Source organism: Neopelma chrysocephalum, unplaced genomic scaffold, assembly GCF_003984885.1.
Source record: "Neopelma chrysocephalum unplaced genomic scaffold, ASM398488v2 Primary Assembly neopelma1_345, whole genome shotgun sequence".
In the NCBI taxonomy this organism is placed as follows: Eukaryota; Metazoa; Chordata; class Aves; order Passeriformes; family Pipridae; genus Neopelma; species Neopelma chrysocephalum.
In genome coordinates, this window is record NW_020898009.1 from 1,047,725 (window position 1) to 1,065,883 (window position 18,159).

The 18,159-nt window shown below is 50.9% G+C and overlaps 1 protein-coding gene across 3 annotated transcripts; it reads left to right on the forward strand.

Annotated features, from left to right (window-relative positions):
- Positions 1–758: 758 nt before the first annotated feature.
- PANK2 (pantothenate kinase 2) lies at positions 759–16,193 on the forward strand. Of its 3 annotated transcripts, none has more exons than XM_027705573.1 (7): positions 759–1,013; positions 9,015–9,224; positions 10,591–10,844; positions 11,751–11,927; positions 12,166–12,289; positions 13,665–13,790; positions 14,582–16,193. In XM_027705573.1, the coding sequence occupies exons 2-7, from the start codon at positions 9,159–9,161 to the stop codon at positions 14,630–14,632; spliced, it is 798 nt and encodes a 265-aa protein (XP_027561374.1). In that variant the 5' UTR covers positions 759–1,013; positions 9,015–9,158; the 3' UTR covers positions 14,633–16,193. The 3 variants fall into 3 exon arrangements, with proteins under 3 accessions (XP_027561374.1, XP_027561372.1, XP_027561373.1); XM_027705571.1 differs by having other exon boundaries at positions 772–1,013; positions 9,015–9,367; XM_027705572.1 differs by lacking the exon at positions 759–1,013 and adding an exon at positions 7,604–7,705 and having other exon boundaries at positions 8,992–9,367.
- The last annotated feature ends 1,966 nt before the right edge of the window (positions 16,194–18,159 follow it).

The following is an 18,159-nucleotide window of genomic DNA, read 5'->3' on the forward strand; positions in this document are numbered from 1 at the left end:
TTGGAATATAAAGAGGCACTGTGGATTGTGAGATAACAGGGAGAAACTCTTCCCTGTGAGGGTGGGGAGGCTCTGACACAGGTTGGGTAGAGAAGCTGTGGCTGCCCCTGGATCCCTGGAAGTGTCCAAGGCCAGGTTGGATGGGGTTTGGAGCAACCTGGGCTAGTGGAAGGTGTCTGTACCCATGGCAGGGGGTTGGAATGAGATTGTCTTTAAGGTCCCTTATTGCCCGTGGGGTTCAGGCCATGGTGAGTGTCAGACCCCCCGCATCTGTATTTGCCTCGTCATCTGCATATGCAAATCATATTCAAATCACCCCCTGCGCGCGGCCAAGCCCAGCCGGGCCTACTGCGGATCTTCCCCTCGCCCCCCCCGCGTTGCCATAGTTACCCGGCATGTCAATCACCGCACCTTCTCCCGCCCCGACCAGGCAGCGCCTTCGCTCATTGGACCGATGCCGTGCCAATCTCGTCCCAAAGGGATCCCATAGGCCAGCGCTGCCGCATATCGACCCGCCCCCGCTGGCGCACGCTTCCCATTGGACAGCCGCGCTTGTCACTATACGCGGCCGAGCGCGGGGCGCTCCGCAGTCGTCCCATTCCCGTCTCCCATTGGCGGAGCCGCCTGTCGCTCCGCGCGGCGGGGGGCGCGGATTGGCGGGCGCCTCACGGGGTGTCCCGCCCCGCGGGGCCGCGCGGCGCAGGCGCGCCGGGGGCGGTGGCTGCGGCGGCGGCGGAGCGGGAGCGGGAGCGAGGAAGGAGCGGGAGCGGGATCGGGGCCGGGCGGCCCATGGGGCCGGGCCGCGCTGCCCATGGAGCCGCCGCGCAGCTGCGGCGATGGCGCGGAGGAGGAGAAGAAGCCGCGGCGGCGGGGCGGCGGAGCGGACGCGGGGCCGCCTCAGCTGCGGCGGAGGAGCAGCGGCGGCGCGGACGGTGCGGCGGGGCCGCAGCCCCGCGAGCGCGGCGGGTCCGTGAGCCGGCAGCGGCGGGACTCGGTCCGCAAGAACCGCCCGCGTGAGTGAGGGCGGAATGAGGGGGGGGGGGGGCGGGGGGGGGCGAGGGGCGGGGCTTGGGGCTGGGTGGGCGGGGCTGTGGTAATGAGCGAGGGGCGGGGCTGCGGGGGACGGCAAGGGTGGGGATGGGGACACCGGGACAGCACGGGGGGCTGGTGGCAGGGACACGGCGTGGCCGGTGCGGGGACAACACAGTGGGGACACGGGGGGGGGGGGGGCTTGTCCAGCATGGCCAGGTTGGGGGGGGGGGGTGGGGACATGTTTTTTTTTTTTTTTTTTTTTTTTTTTTTTTTTTTTTTTTTTTTTTTGTCATCACCTCACCGTGTTCCTACGGTGAGGTGATGACTTATCTGCCATGGCCAGTTTGGGGACTCAGCGTGGTGGTGACATGGGCACAACATGACCAGTGTGGGGACAGCACGGTGGGGACACGGTAGGGTGTCAACTTGCCCAGCATGACCAGTTTGGGGACAGCACAGTGGGGTGGTGGCATGGGGACACCATGGCCCCTGTGGGGACAGTGCAGGGCACAACATAACCAACTGGGGACAGTACGGGGGGACACAGTAGTAGTGGGGTGATGACTTCGCCCCAGCATGGCCAGTTTGGGGACAGCACAGTGGGGTGGTGGCAGGGGCACGGCGTGGCCACCCTGGGACAGCACAGGGGGGACACAGTGGGACGGTGACATGGGCTCAGCAGGTTGGGGCAGAGGGTGGGTCAAGCTGAGCTCCAGGCGCTCTGGGAGCTTTAGGATGAGGCAGTGCCTGGCAAGGTGGGGCAGGACATGGGATGGGGCTGTAGCAGGTGCTGAGATGCCCAAATTGGATGGGAGGGAAGGTGACTGGTGACACAGAGGGCGAGGAGAAGGGCACAGAAGGACAGACAGAGGGGTGGGGTATGAGGGTGTGGGTCTGGACTGGTAACTGGGAAAGCAAATGGAGAGCATAGGGAATGGTGTCAGTTTTGGGAGGGAAGAGCCCCAAGGGGTTGGGCACAGACCAGCCGGGCTTTGTGAGGAGGTAAAATCCATCCCTAAATCCAGGTTTTTAAATGTCCTATTGGAAACTGCAAAATGGATGGCAGCCTTCATTTTGGGAGCAGCAGGAGCTGCCGTGCAGGTGCCGTGGCTGTCACTGCCTTCAGCCATGTTTGAGGAGGAACTGAGCGATTATTCCTTGACTTTCGCTGGAGTCCTTCCCTCCTCCTGGAAGGGAATTGCCATTCCCTGAAAATGAAACAGCGTCGGTGTAATTCCTCAGTACCTGCACTGCTATTAAGGGGATGTGAGCAATGAATCCAGGCTGAAAACAGGGATCAGGATTTTCCTACATCTCGTCTCCTGGCTGGCAATGCCGAGACGTTGTTGTTGCCATATCCGTGTGAAGTTTTAATGGTGTTCTTGCTCTTTTTTTGGGTGCTGGCAAAAAAGGAAGCCTCTCTTTTTCCCTGTCTTAGTGTGAAAAATAGGAATAGGGATCTGTGGGGCTGTTAATTAGAGACCTGCTGGTTAATAGGCTGCAGGGACATGAAGGAGATGTCTGGTACGAAAATGAGGGAGGACTCCGAGCTCTGCGTTAGGCGGTGATTCTCCTCTGCCTTGCTTGGGGCAGTTTCTGTGTCTCCTCTGGAAAATATGGATTCAAGTTGGCCACTGAGGTTCTAGTTTGTTGTGGTGGAGTTAAATGCAGAGAGTGGTGTGGGATGCTTTAAAGAAAACAGGTGTTCTGGCAGCTTCCAAGAGAGGATTTGGATCCCGTCTGGAAGGTCAGCGTGGCGTGACTCGGGATTACAATGTAGCCTGTCCTTCCTAAATGATTCTTGGGATAATTGGGATAAAAGAGAAATGTGCGTCCCTTAGCAGGGACAATGCCCGGTGTCAGGGTAAATCACATTTTGGAGTTAAAATGCTTGATCCCACCTCAAGGAAGACTTGAGCCGAAATGAAGGCAAAGCACTTAATGGGCATGGGATCAAAAATGTCCTACTTAAGCTCGCACTTGTCTGCTGCTGGCATGTGGCAAACGGGCTCGGTGACCTTGAGGCTTGTCTTGCCTGGCTGTGCTGGCAGATGCCCTGGCAGATGAGCCCCCACTTCCCCAGGAATGAAAGGATTTCAGCAGGCTCGTGATCCTCCTTCCTCGTCGTCCCTCTGTGCCGGGATGTGCAGCCGGGGCTGTTTCACTGCGGAGATCAGGGAAAGGTCTGAGACCAAGGGGGACTGGGTTTGGGATAGACCTGAAGTAAGAAGTGCAGCCCATGTCCCAGTCGTGTGCCTTCGTGCACCTCGGGGTTTTAAATCCCCTGGAAATTTGAATTCCCAGTCATGTGGATGTGGCACTTGGGGACACGGTTTAGTGGTGAAGATGCCTGGGTTAACGGCTGGACTCGAACATCTTGGGAGGTCTTTTCCAACCTAAAGGCTTCCATGATTCTGTGAAATGTCTCTTGGTGCACTTCAGGAACTGAAGAGCTTTCCTGCAGCATTTTCCATGTGCCACAGGCAGAAGGGGCAGAAGTCAAGGACACTGTTGCTTTCAGAAGGGAGTGAGAAGTGTCCCTGAAAATGTGGAAATTTGTTGAAGCTTTGGAGTATTATGTTGGCAAGAGGAGCCCGACAGGGTTATTAGTGCAGGCAGACATTAGTTCTCCAAGAAAAAGTATTCTTTCCTTTCAACTGATCCCTTTTTTTTAATAAGTTTTAGTATCTCCTGTCAGAATCATGCAAGGACAAAATGGACACATGGCTTGAAATTCTCAGTGTAAACAGTATCCAAGCAGGGGTGCAAATAAAATGCTGTTTTGACACCTCTTTTTGTCAGTCAAAATTCAAGCTTTGATTTTTTTTAATACCTTTTTTCCCTTTTGGAATGGCATAAGAAATATGAATTCCTATCAGAGCCTATTTTTAGGAATGGGAGGAGATGTAGACTTAGTGTCACTTTATATTAAATGCTAATGAATTGTATTTTTTTCCCAGCTGTAGAATTTCCAGCCTGGTATAACACTATTAAAATATAATATTGAATATTTTAGAGTAAGCCTAGAGGTACTGTCACACACTCAACTAAATCGTCAGCTCCATGGGCTAATCTTTTTAGCTCCTGATATAATTGGCTCAGAAGTTAAGGATCACTCTGAAATACAACTTGAGCTGCTTGTTTTGTGAAGAAAATCCACCATGGAGATCTTTAATTATATCACCTCTTTCATCTTGACAGTTATGCAGCTTCCAGAATAAGTCTGTTGAGTTTTGGTTTTTTTTATTTATACAGTGTCCAATTTTATGAAGTAATTTACATATCAGATAAAGGCATTTTCTTTTTCTTGCCCCCAAGATCTTACAGACTGCAAAGGGGATTTGAGGGGAGGGTGGCAGCTCTTGCTGTGGGCACACAAGTCTCCTTGAGCTTTCCTGTGATTGTTTAGTCTGAGCTGTGATTCCTCAACTTTGCTGGTCTTTTGTTTGTTTATGTGTATCCCTAGATCTGCCCCTGAGGAGAAGGTCTGTTTTTAACACAAAGAGCTGCGTATATGAAAATATATATAGAGAGATGCTTTTAAAATTGTCTGCGCTCAGGGAAAGTGATGCTTTGTCAGGCCAAAGGATGAAGAATTTTTTTCTTGGGTAAAACCCCCCCATCTTTAAGACAGTTGATAGCTGCTGTTGGGATGTGTTTCCTTAGGGAAGGAAATGAAAATAAGGCTCATTGTTGTGTGTCTGAGTGGAAGGTGTCCTTGCCCATGGCAGGAGGGTGGAGTGAGACCACAAGGTCCTTTCCAACCCAAACCATCCCATGATTCCATGTGCTGAGCGGTGCCACAGTCTCTGCCGGTCCCTTAAGTCACATTCCTTGTACCCCTGATGTTTTCCCACTGATTACCTTGGATTCATTTTTGTCTTATATATAGAAGAGGTTGCTCCAAGCCCTGTCCATCCTGGCCTTGAGCACTTCCAGGGATGGGACATCCAAGCTTCTCTGGGCAACGTGAGAGTGGGATTCACGGCTCTCATCCCGTAACAGAGCAACAGGGATTCCTTTAAGGAGAAAGACTGTGGAAAGTTTTGAGCTGAGAGCAGAGGATTTCCTGCCTTTCTTGTAAATGCCCAAACACCCAGTGAACAACTAAACACTTCCCAGGAGGTGCTGGACAAACATGCTCTTCCCATGCCAGCCTGCAGGTTTGCCATCCTTCCCATCCCCGCTTGGAAAGGAGACCTGCAAGGCTCTTCCCCGGCACCGAGGGCTCCAAGTAGCAGCAGGGAGGAGGTGAGGGAGAGGCAGCATTTGCATTTCCTGCCTTGGCCATTAAAGATTTTTTTTTCTGCTGTCTGGTTATTCCAGCAGAACCTTCTGACTGAGCACAGTCAGCCTCGGGGACGCCCAGGGGGCTCCGGGATGCCGCCAGTTCTCCTGCTGCTCCTCGAGATCCGCGGCAGCTCTCTTGGAAAAATTGCTTCGGAGGATTAAAAGGGAGACATCTCTGGATGACTTTCAGCTGCTGGGGAAAAAAAAAATAAATCAGTGTTTTAAGAGAAATCTCAGTAGCAGATGGCGATGGCGTTCATCCAGGAGAGCTTCCTCCTTCCTCCCTTGGATTTTTCTAGCTCTCAGACATGGAAGAGCTGTCGCTGCCCTCCATGTTGCTGTTGTCTGACTTCCTGTAAGAGTCAGGAAAAAAAAATGACATGGTTCTCCATGTCGTTGAAATAATTTCCTCCTCTTGTTTGTGTGCCACTCCTCTTTCCTACAAAAACAGGTTTATAGGGAAGTTTTGTCCCCGTCCTGGATTATTTGACAGGTGTTACTGCACAGGGAATCCTTTGCAGGATGGGAAAGAAGTACTTAATTCTGAGCTCACACGCTGCTTCCTTGGATTCTCGACCTGTGGCTGGGACGTATATAATGAGAGATCCATAATTAACAATCATTTGGTGTAAGTTAATTACCTTAATAGGCTGTCTTTCAGAATTTATCCCTGGTGACTTAGGGAAGGTACGACCGATCTGCTGGCAGATGGAGAACACCAGCTGCTCCATGTGGAGCCTTTCCAGCTGGTCCCGCAGGGATGTGTGAGCCGGCTCCGGTCAGAGGTTCCATCCCAGCTCAGGGGGTCGGATCCTTTTTGGGGCCGGTGCCGAGTGGGGATAGTGAGCCCCGAGCCCAGCCTGGCTGCAGTTACTCCCAGCTCTGCAGGCATCATTCCTGTTTCCCTGTTTCTGGTGGGGCAGACTGTGGATAACTGGCTGGTTTAACCCCACGCTTGATGTTCTGCTCATTATAGCAACACCCAAGTAGAACCTGTATTTACAGATATTAAAAGATGGAAGGTCTTGACGGCACTGAGGATGCGATGAAATTTCCAGGGAGCTGCTCCCTCTTTTTGTGGCTAGGAAGCTTCCTAAACTGATGGACCCAGCTGCTGCTTGCCCTAAAATCTGGAAGGTTTGAGTGTAGGAGTTTGGTGTGTGAGCTTCACAACCGGCTTTAAAACAAACATGTTTTACTGAACCCACCATGTGCCACCAGCTGGGTGCTGGGAAGCAGGAGCCCGTTAGCCTGTGATGGAGCAGCCCCTGTGGCATTTCCAGGCATGTGGATTCATGGAGCCACTGTGCCTTGGTTTTTGGATGTTTGTCTTCTCTGCTGCACCTCAGTGATGCCATCTCCAAGTCCCATCCTCTGCTCACTCCCTGATTTTACCCTTGTGAGTTTGGGGGAGGGTTGTTGTCTGAATACAACAGTGGGGATGCTTTGAAAAAAAAAATCTAATGTAGACTTCATAATGCAGAAATCAAATTGCATGTCCAGACAGGAACAAATATATTCCAGAAATCACAGAATCATAGAATGGTTTGCGTTGGAAGGGATTTGAAAGAGCATCTCATTCCAACCCCTGCCATGGGCAGGGACACCTTCCACTAGCCCAGGTTGATCCTAGCCCAGTCCAGGCTAGCTTGTGCACTTCCAGGGGTGGGGCAGCCACAGCTTCTCTGGGCAACCTGTGCCAGGGCCTCCCCACCCTCACAGGGAAGAATTTCTTCCCAATATCCAATCTAAACCTACTCTCTTTCAGCTTAAAGTCATTACCCCTTGTTTTATCACTATCTACACGTGTAGAAGTCCTTGGATTGCTCTTGCTTTCTCCCTCTGTTGGGCTGCCATTCAGATTCCTTTCCCTTTCATTCATGAAAAGTTATTTTTATGTCTGTTCTTGTTTGAAGTAAATGCCTCGGTAATGGGGAGTGATTGGGATTTGGACGCGTCTCCAAAAATAGAGCTCTGCATCTCCTTTCAAGATTTCCTTTGGTGACGGTTGGGGGTGGCCTCTATGGAAATATGTAAAAATAACTCCGTGGGTTAAAAATACCGTGGGGAGCTGCCGGCTCCAGCAGCTCCTGGGAGCTGGAAAGCTCTGGAAGGGGCTGTACGGCCACCAGGTAAACCTGCTGAGGAGAGAATGCGTCCTCCTCAAGCCTGCTGGGCTGGTGGCTGTGCAAAGATCATTCCACAAAGAGCCTGACCCGAGGGATTCCCGCTGGAAAGGATGGGAGGAACGAGGGCTTCTTTGTGTTCCACCCTTATCTCTCTGCAGATAAGCAAACATATTGTGCACAAATAACAGCAGTGTGTTATCACCCCTGTCTCTGACCTGTAGGAGTTTTGCTAAAATGCAAGATCCTTCTTTCAGCAGGATAATGCTGGAGCATGTCCAGGGGAAGGGGCTGGAACAGCAGGAGAGGCTGAGGGAGCTGGGGGGGCTCAGCCTGGAGAAAAGGAGGCTCAGGGGGGACCTTCTGGCTCTGCAACTCCCTGACAGGAGGGGGGAGCCGGAGGGAGGTCAGGCTCTGCTCCGAGGGAACAAGGGACAGGAGGAGAGGAAATGGCCTCAAGCTGTGCCAGGGGAGGTTTAGATTGGATATTGGGAAAATTTCTTCATGAAAAGGGTTGTCCAGCAATGGCCCAGCTGCCCAGGGCAGTGTTGGAGTCCCCATCTCTGGAGGGATTTAAAATCCCTGTGGATGTGGCACTTGGAGACATGGGTCAGTGGTGGCCTTGGCAGTGCTGGATGATCTCAGAGGGGTTTTCCGAACTTTATGATTCAGGTTTATTTTCTAAACATTCCTTTTTTCCTTCTGGAACACACTGTAAGGGTTTAATCCTGCTGCCATGAGCCTGAACGTGTGGCTGCATTTCTCCCTTTGCTGTGGAGCCCGTGCATCTCGTTAGCTCCAGCCTCTCCTTCAGCTCATTAATAGTGATATTAATCTGTTCCAGTTCCCAGCTCTAATCGCAGATTCCATCAGATCAGGGGTTTCTCTTGATCTTTTCCAAGAAGCTCATTATCCAACACAGCTGCAAATGTTGCTGGGCCTGACACTGATGCATATTTTGTACCATGGGGGAATTTGACTAATAAAATAATCCAATTAGACATTTGTTTTTGTCTCCCTGGGGCATCTTAGATTACTTGTCTACCTCAGCTCCGTGTTGTAATTAGGGAACGTTTATACATCCCTTTGATGTAAAAGCACTGGTGTTATTCATGGCTCTGGCTCCGGTTCAGAACTTGGGAAGAGGAAGAGCTGGGGATTAAACCTGCAGCAGGATCTGGTGGTGGGGGCTGTGGATACTGTCAGATCTTGGGGGGGAGAGTGTCAGTGTTTTGAGTGTTGTACAGCAAATATTCAGAGCTCCTGAACTCCAGGGATCTCCAAACAGGAGTTGTGCTCAACATCGGAGGAATCTCCTGTCAAAGACATTTCAGGCTGCCAACATTCCTGTCTTTGCTTTCCACTTAAAACTAAACAGACCACATGGGTCCCTGGAGAATTCCATGAGTTAATTCAGTTTATAACTATTTTCACAACATCGTGGAGTGGTTTGGTTTGGAAGGGACCTTAAAGATCATCTAATTCCAGCCTTTCCACTGGAAGGGTGCTCGTGCCATGGCAGCACCACACCCTGTTTCATTTTCTCCTTGTCTCCTCTCTCTCCAGTCTTTCCCTGGTTTGGCCTGGACATCGGAGGGACCCTGGTGAAACTCGTCTATTTTGAACCCAAGGACATCACGGCGGAAGAGGAAGAGGAAGAAGTGGAAAACCTCAAAAGCATCCGCAAATACCTGACATCCAACGTAGCCTATGGCTCCACAGGCATTCGGGATGTGCACCTTGAGCTCAGGGACCTTACCCTGTGTGGACGTAAAGGCAATCTGCACTTTATACGCTTTCCTACTCATGACATGCCTGCTTTTATCCAAATGGGAAGCGAAAAGCACTTCTCGAGCCTCCATACTACCTTATGTGCCACGGGAGGTGGAGCGTACAAATTTGAGCAGGACTTTCGCACAGTAGGCATTTTTGGCTTCTATACCGTTAGGGTCTGGTAGTGACGTTTCTCTGAGGGCTTAGAACTAGAAAACTCCTTCTGCAGACTCTTTAAAACTCCTCTGAATCTTGATTTCGGAAGTGTCTCCCCCCTAACTCCAGTCAGGAATTGCCGTGTGGAGTCAGGTTGAACTGTCCAAATTAAAACACTTTCTTCCCTGAGCTTTCTTCCCCGATGTGCATGTAACGTCCTGTCACTCTAAATTAATTGCTCACTGATGTTCTTTCTTACAAACCTTCCTCTCTATTTTTAATCTCTGCTGCTGCTGGTCTCGGTCTCGTGGGTTATTTTTTTTTCTCATTGCTGTCTTTCACCTGCTTTATTTTCTTCCTTTGCTCACCTGGTTTCATTTCTAACACCCGTGTGTGAGTGAGATGGTTGAAGTTCAGTCAGGTTTGGGTGTAAATTTTAACTGTCAGGAAGTTCACAGCTGGGGTTTTGACTTCATCATGTGGCTTCATTCTGGGTTGGATCCTTGTTCACAGCTGAAAAACATGTGTGATAAATACTTGTCTCATCAGGGCTTGGAAAAATGTAAATAAATGGGCTTTTCACGGAATCATTGAGGTTGGAAAAGGCCTTTAAGACCACTAAGTCCAACCCTTAACCCAGCACTGCCAAGGCCACCACTAACCCATGTCCTCAAGTGCCACATCCACAGGGATTTTAAATCCCTCCAGGGATGGGGACTCCACCCCTGCCCTGGGCAGCACAACCCTTTGAGTGGAGAAATTTTTCCTAATATCCAGTTTTGTGCAGTTGAGGCAGTGGCATGAGGGGAAAATAATTTTGTAACTCCTTCACCTTTTTTTTGGTGTTTGTTTGGATGGGTTTTGTTGGATATTTTGGTCAAACAAAGCAGCCCCTCCTCACTTCTCCTGACTTTTCATGCCAGTGCCTCAGCGTCAGGGCCTAAATCAGGCTTGTGGGAGTTTGTGGGATTCTCTCTTGTGTCCATCTGTGGATCCAGGTGTCTGCTTTTCCCTGTTTCACACCTGCACACCAGAAGGTTGGGATAGCTGGGACTCCCCGTGCTCTCCTGTGACCTGTTCTTCCCCAGGCTCTGCAGGGAGCATGGAGATAGCTTGGATTGAGCTGGCAGTGAATGCATTTTTCCAGCCCTGACCATAAGCCCTTCACATCCTTGCCTGCTCCTTCAATATTCCTCTTTTTCCTTCCCACCAGATGGGTGACCTTGAGCTTTGTAAGCTCGATGAACTCGATTGCCTTATTAAAGGAGTGTTGTACATCGACTCCGTGGGATTCAATGGACACTCGGAGTGTTACTATTTTGAGAACCCAACAGATGCTGAGAGGTGCCAGAAGCTCCCATTCAACCTGGAGAATCCATACCCTCTCCTCCTGGTGAACATTGGCTCAGGGGTCAGCATTCTGGCTGTCTACTCCAAAGAAAACTATAAACGGGTAACGGGCACCAGGTGAGCGCTGAGGGGGGAAAAAAGGGAGTTTTATTTTGGAGTCTGGAACACGTTCCTGCCTTGTAAATCACATTTTCAGGGGCAAACTGCAAGAAAGGTGGTGTGTGGAATGACCAAGCTCCTGCTTCTACTGCAGTCCCTTCTCCCTGCCAGCAAAGATCCCTCCTGGAAGAGAGGATCTGGATTTCACGTTTTGGTGTCTTTACTGCAGCCAATCTCTGTCAAAGCTGGTTTTTCAGTTGCCCTGCTGCAGGAATTTAAGGGGTTTACTGATCTGTTTGATTAGATCACCTAGTTTTGGTATATCCCAAATACAATGGTCATGTTAACAACTCTTAGCCTTGATCCAAGCAGTCAAGATTTCCATCCTGACTTCCAGAATTTGCCTGATTTTGGTGGAAGAGATGATTGATGACTTAGCAGTAATTCCCCAGTTCTTGCCCTTCTTGAAGATGTGGCTCTTGTGTCCAGGCAAAGCAAAATATTTCTGTAGCTTTAAGCTTTCCTGAAGACCCAGAAAGTTAGCAATAATAATGAATAATGAAGAAATAATATAATAATATTAATAATTGCAATAATAATAATGATTGTAAAGCCCCTCAGTACAGTTCTTACTCTTACTATAGATCATAATTGGGATCTGTGCATGATGAACAAGACAAATGTTTTTCCCCAGGTTTTGGATGGCTCTGCCCTGACACTCCAGTTATCCCTCAGAACTAATATTTATTTTAAGATTAACATCTCCTGAGCGCTGGGAAGAAGGTGGATGGCGTAAAATAGAAAATTAAGGTCTCGTTTAGCACCAGTGGCCTGTGCAGAAGTCTGTGAGGGATTCATTGCAGGCTGTAAATTATGTGAAAGGAACAGATTTAAAGGAAGTTTTTAATTCTGCTTTACTTGCAGCCTTGGAGGGGGAACCTTTTTTGGTCTCTGCTGCCTTCTCACGGGATGCTCCACCTTCGAGGAGGCCCTGGAAATGGCATCCCAGGGGGACAGCACCAAAGTGGACAAACTGGTGCGGGACATCTACGGGGGAGACTACGAGCGGTTCGGGTTGCCAGGCTGGGCTGTGGCATCCAGGTAAACGACCTCCCTGGATTTTATTTTCACTGGAGGTCCTGCAAGCATGAAAATCTGGATTTAGGTGGCTCAGGAGAGCAGCCGTTCCTGAGAGATCTGAGTTACTGATAGCAACGCTTCTTAAAGTTAGAAATCATAGGAATCGATCCTTCAAGATAAATTGCTTCGGTTAAATTAGCAGTTCCCGTTATCTCCTGGAATTCTGATGGGACCTTTAACCCTAAAACTGTCTTTACAGCTTTGGAAACATGATGAGCAAGGAGAAGAGGGAATCTGTCAGCAAGGAGGACCTGGCCAGAGCCACCTTAATCACCATCACCAACAACATCGGCTCCATAGCGCGGATGTGTGCGCTCAACGAGGTATTTTGGGGGATCTCTTCCCTTGCTCCCTGACCAGAACATCACCTCTGTGCTGCTGCCTGTTTGAGGGACGTGCCTCTTGTTTGAGGAACAGCTCTGGGAGAGGAGGAAAGGAGGGGTGGAGGATGTGGAGGCTGGATGTCTCCCCTATGTTGTTTTTACGAGTTGCTCTGGTTTTCTTGGCCAAGCCCCACCAACCCCACGGCTGTTCCTGTATCTTTGGGCTTTCAGCTTCTTTACAGTGCTGCCTTGTTGCATTCATGTCAAGCAGCATTGTACAGGGCTATGAAAGAACAGAGACATCCTCTGCACTGCATCCTGAGCCTGCTCCCACGGGATGAGCTGGGGGATCTGGCGTCCTCCTGACTCCTGGATCTCCCTTTACCTTCATGCAAGACGTGTCCTAAACAACCTTGAACTGGCTTCTTGTTGGAGAACAAGCAACTTCAAAGCTCATCACTTGGCTCAGGAGAACTATTTTGGGATTAAAGTTAGGCTGGAAGTCTGATTTGAGTCTAATATATTGGTTGATCTTTTCCTTTCTTTCAGAATTATGTTGGTTATGGGCTTCCAAATAGTTTTTTTCCTTCAGTTTAACAGTAGAGAGTCACTCAGCTGTTTAATGATGAGTCAAAGGCTGGAGTTCAGGGGAGAGAGGGGAGATGGCACTTGGTGGTCAGTGTTCCCAGTCAGTATGAGGATTTCATAGCAAAATCAACTATTCCATTCAAATTCCTGAGCCAGGAAGCTGCAGTTCAACCTGGGGATTTCTGGGCAGTGAAGAAGAGCCTGGGTTAATGTGACCTGGCCTTGCTTTCTGAGAGAATTGTGGGTGTTTTTAATGTTCTGCAGATCCTGCACAACACTTTCAGCAGACAATTCATGGAATCACAGAGTCATTAAGGCTGGAAAAGCCCTATAAGACCATCCAGTCCAACCATTCCCCCAGCACTGCCAAGGCCACCACAAACCCTTGTCCCCAAGTGCCACATCCACAGGGATTTTAAACCCCTCCAGGGATGGGGACTCCGACACTGCCCTGGGCAGCTGTGCCAGGGCTGGACAGCCCTTTCCATGAAGGAATTTTCCCAATATCCAACCTGAACCTCCCCTGGCACATCTTGAGGCTGTTCCCTCTCCTCCTGTCCCTTGTTCCCTGGGAGCAGAGCCCAACCCCCCCTGACTTCCCTCTCCTGTCAGGGAGTTGCAGAGCCAGAAGGTCCCCCCTGAGCCTCCTTTTCTCCAGGCTGAGCCCCCCCAGCTCCCTCAGCTGCTCCTGCTGCTCCAGCCCCTTCCCCACGTGCGATTTTCATCAGTACAAGCAGAAAAAGGAATTTAGCATTAATACTCCCTTTTTTTCCCTAAACACTTGCAGAACATCAACCGCGTGGTGTTCGTGGGCAACTTCCTTCGGATCAACACCATCTCCATGAGGCTCCTGGCGTATGCCCTGGACTACTGGTCAAAGGGACAGTTAAAAGCACTTTTCTTGGAACATGAGGTGAAATTTCCTTTTTAAAATCTCTTTCCTCTCATGGGAAAATGCAAGTGCTCTGGAAAGAGCCCCATGGAGCTGTTGGTGGCTCCCACAGCGCAGCAGGTCCTCAGGGTCGGGTCAGGAAAAACAGGGATATTGTTCCAGTAGCTCACAGTGGAATTGTTTACCACCAATTTCATCTTGTCTGTGAACTGTAAAACCATTTGCTCAGTTTAGATGTGTAACTGTTTTGCAGCTCTGCTTCCTGATACAGCCATTGAAGTCAGATTTTTGTATTTTATTGTATTTCCTATTTTATAATGTACCTACCTGCAGTTGTGTCTTTCCTTTATATACACTGTGTGTGTAATAGCCTGGGGAAGAGAAGGCTCCAGAGAAACCTTTGGGCACCTTCCAGTGCCTGAAGGGGCTCCAAGAGGACTGGAGAGGGACTTTGGATGAGGGCCTGGAGGAACAGGACAAGGGGGAATGGCTTCCCACTGCCAGAGGGCAGGGTTAGATGGGATATTGGGAAGGAATTGTTGGCTGTGAGGGTGGAGAGGTCCTCTCCCAGGTTGCCCAGAGAAGCTGTGGCTGCCCCTGGATCCCTGGAAGTGTCCAAGGCCAGGTTGGACGGGGCTTGGAGCAACCTGGGCTAGTGGAAGGTGTCCCATGGCCTGTGGCAGGGGGGAGTTGGAACTGGTTGATCTTTGAAGTCTGTTCCAACCCAAACCATTCCATGATTCCGTGGCTGTGACTGTTGTATCAGGTGTGTCCACGTCTGAGTTCTCAGTGATATTCCCGTTGTTCCTCAGGGTTACTTCGGCGCGGTCGGTGCTCTCCTGGAACTCCTGGACTCCGCCTGACCCCCTGCAGACTCTGCATTGGACCCACGGACTGGGGGCACTCCCTGGGCCGCTGGTTTGGAGGTCACTGAGCCCACGTTTCACCTGCTCAGACTGTTCTCTGGGGTGCCCTGTGGGGTCAGCCCAGGGCTGGGTGTTTGTCTGTGAGAGCTGAAATCCATCTGGGATGCCAGCGCAGGTTTGTTCCAAAGAATGTGCATGGGAAACACTGGCTGGATGTGGGGGTGTATGGGAAGGTCTGTGGGGCATTTCAGTCACGTGAAATTGCCCTTTTTAGGTAGTTTACTCCATGTTTAATGACGGTGACAAAGCAGGGGACGGGCACTTCACTCCTCCCACCGGGATCCCTCGGAGTGCCCAGGTCACAGTTCTGTGTTCACAATCAAAGCTGTTGCGTTCTCCACGTGCCGGGAATGGTCTGGGAAGAGGGAAAAGCATCAGCATTAGCCCTGTTGTGTAACTCCTTACAGAGCACTTGGTCCGTGGTGGCCTGTGGGACACCCTGTGCTGGCAGCCAGGCTTTGTTCCTGTTCCACACGTCCTTATCTCTGTCCTAGGGATGGAAGGTACGGCACAGCACGGATCTGTGCCTTGGGGGGATCCCCATTTCAGCCTCCAGCACTCCTACAAAGCCCCTTTGGGACAGTGTTAGGGGTGTCTGTCTGTCAGCCTCCAACCTTGAGATCGAAAAGCAAATTTGAGGATGAAATGGTGGGATTTGTTGTTTGTTTGTTCGGGATTTTCCCTCCATTATCAAACTTGGCTGCACAGAACTCCACCAAAGAGATGCTTCCTTCAGTCACACTCTGATCTCTGTCATGTTCCATGTTGCATTTATTAATGGCTGCACTCCTGGCGTTTTTGGGGAATCCTCCCCCTTCCCCCATGCGTGCTGTGCTCCCAGTTTTCCCTGTGCCTGCTCCCACACAGCCTGCTAGCGAGGTGGAACCCCTGTGGAAGCTGCACCCTTGGGATGGGGGTTGGGATGGATCCTGCAGACGCTCAATAAACGCTCTCTCAAAGCAACGAGGTATCTGTACCTTCCCTCAGGATGGGAACTCACGGAGACACGGCTTTGGAGCTGCTCTGGCTTCCCAGGGAGCAGCTCTGTGGAGCAGCTGCCCTTCCCTGAGCAGGGAAGCTGTTCAGATCCTTCCCATCAGGTCACACCTGTCGGGCTTTATCCCAGGATATCGGAATGACCATCACCCTGACTCCAACACACTCTTTAAGATCCTGGTTTCTTTCCAGAGAAGCTGAATTCCAGCTTCTCTGATCCCGACACCCCTCATGAGCCCAGGTGGAAGGGCTGGGAGCTTGTAAGTCCCATCCAGCTCTGCCCATTGCTGCATCCCCAGATGGGATCCTTGTGTGGTGCTTCCCTCTGGAAAGGGAAGAAACTCTGGATTCAGGAGGTGTTTGCTTTGCTGGTTAGATCAGTGTGGTGCCCCTGTCAGCTCTGCTGGGTAAGTCCAGGCCATGGACACGGAGTGGAGCATCTCCCAAACCTCAGCTGAGTCTGGGCTGGAATCTGGGACACAGCCAGGGATTTGACAACAGTGAAATAGGGGAAAAAGAGCACAGAGCTCACATGGAAGGTGATCTGTGCCGAATGGGAAAGAAAATGTGCTTTTCCTGCAGTGTAACAGGTTTGGGTTGTGTCCTGCTCTGTGTTCCATAATGTGGTGCTTCAGAGGTGAGGGCTGGGAGCAGGATCATACAGATCATGGGATGGTTGGGGCTGGGAGGGACCTTAAAGATCATCCAGTTCCACCCCTTGCCAAGGGCAAGGACACCTTCCACTAGCCCAGGTTGCTCCAAGCCCCGTCCATCCTGGCCTTGGAGATTTCCAGGGATCCAGGGGCAGCCACAGCTTCTCCGGGCGAGTCGTTCGCTTTCTCATTTATTCTTCATTTCTTACGAAATCACACAAAAAGTGCCCAAACTCGGTGCATTAAAAACAGCTCCACTTCCCAGGTGCTGCCTGAAGGGTGTCCAGACCTGGCTCTTTCTGTACCACACAAAATGTACCACACAAAGTCTAACACACACACACACACACACACAAACACCCACCCCAGCTGCCGCTTCGCCCGCCCTCACGGCCAAAACTCATGGAAAACTTTGGCTTTTTGGAATGTCTGTGTGCCCGGGACCTGTGTGGCCCCTTGGTATATCAGCTGGGCTGGGCTGAGTGTGTGAATCCTTGGGATACACAGGGAAGAGGCTGGGCTTTGTTAAAGCAGGAGCCGAGGGCTGGGGATGGCAGAACCACCTTGGCTGTGGAGAGCTGGGAAACCTCTGCAGGAATTCCCAGCACCAATCCCACAGCCTGATCCACCACAGCCCCTGCCCCGAGGCACTGGTGTCCCTGGGCACAGCATCCCGTGGCTTCTCCTGTGTTCATGTAACTCCTTTTTCTCTGGATTTGGAGTAGATCCAGCACGGTCTGATCCCAGCACCAAAGTCCCTGGCGTAGTGTTTGTCCTTTTTTTTTTTTTTTTGTAAACTGCTTGTTTTTTTCTTCTTGTAATAAAATATCACAGTTATTTTTTACATGCTTGAAACCCTTGTTCGCTTCCTGTCTTGTTCTTGGAGCTCCAGTGCAGTGGGATGGACGTTGGTGGGAATGTGCTGGGGGAATTGGGGTTTTAGAACCAGGTTGAAAAGAATCATTGGCAATCTTTGATTGTTCTTCCCTCCCTGCATGTTCCAGGCTCTGGGAATCAGGCGTATTTTAGAGCATGTTAAAGGAGAGGGGGAAAAAATTAAAGAGCATTTCTGGGGCGAATTGCAGCATTTTGGAGTTTGATTAAATATTTGCTAATTGTTGCTTTGGAGGCCCTTTGGCCTTTGATGTAGGAATGATACGGATGGGATTGGAGGTGGAGGTGCAGCATCAAGCCAGAGCAGGAGCTGTGGGGTGGAAGCACCAAAAATAACTGTTTTGTGCAGCTTGGTGTGAAATCCAGACTTTGTCCCAGCAGCAGGAATTATCCCGCAAGATCATCATCCCAAAATGGCTGGGAGGGCAGCCAGTCCCTGTGGGTTCTTTTGGAGAAGGTGAAGGAGAACAGTGGAGGAAAGGCTTTAAGTCGAAGAAGGGTAGATTTAGACAGGATTTTTAGGGAGAAATTGTTCCCTGTGAGGGTGGGGAGGCCCTGGCACAGGTTGCCCAGAGAAGCTGTGACTGCTCCTGGATCCCTGGAAGTGTCCAAGGCCAGGTTGGACAGGGCTTGGAGCAACCTGGGCTAGTGGAAGGTGTCCCTGCCCATGGCAGGGGGTTGGAACTGGAAGGGCTTTAAGGTCCCTTCCAACCCAAAGCATCCCGTTCCTATTGCGATGTCCAGGTGGGATGCGGAGCCGGGAAGCAGCTGGCACTAGAGGGCAGCAGCTCCTCGCGCCGGGCAGGGTGAGGGACAGCGGGACAGGGACAGGACAGGGACAGCAGGACAGGGCACGGTGGGGTTCCTGCTTCCTCCTCCACACCAGGGTCCTGCAGGGATCTCACCCTGGGATGGCTCCAG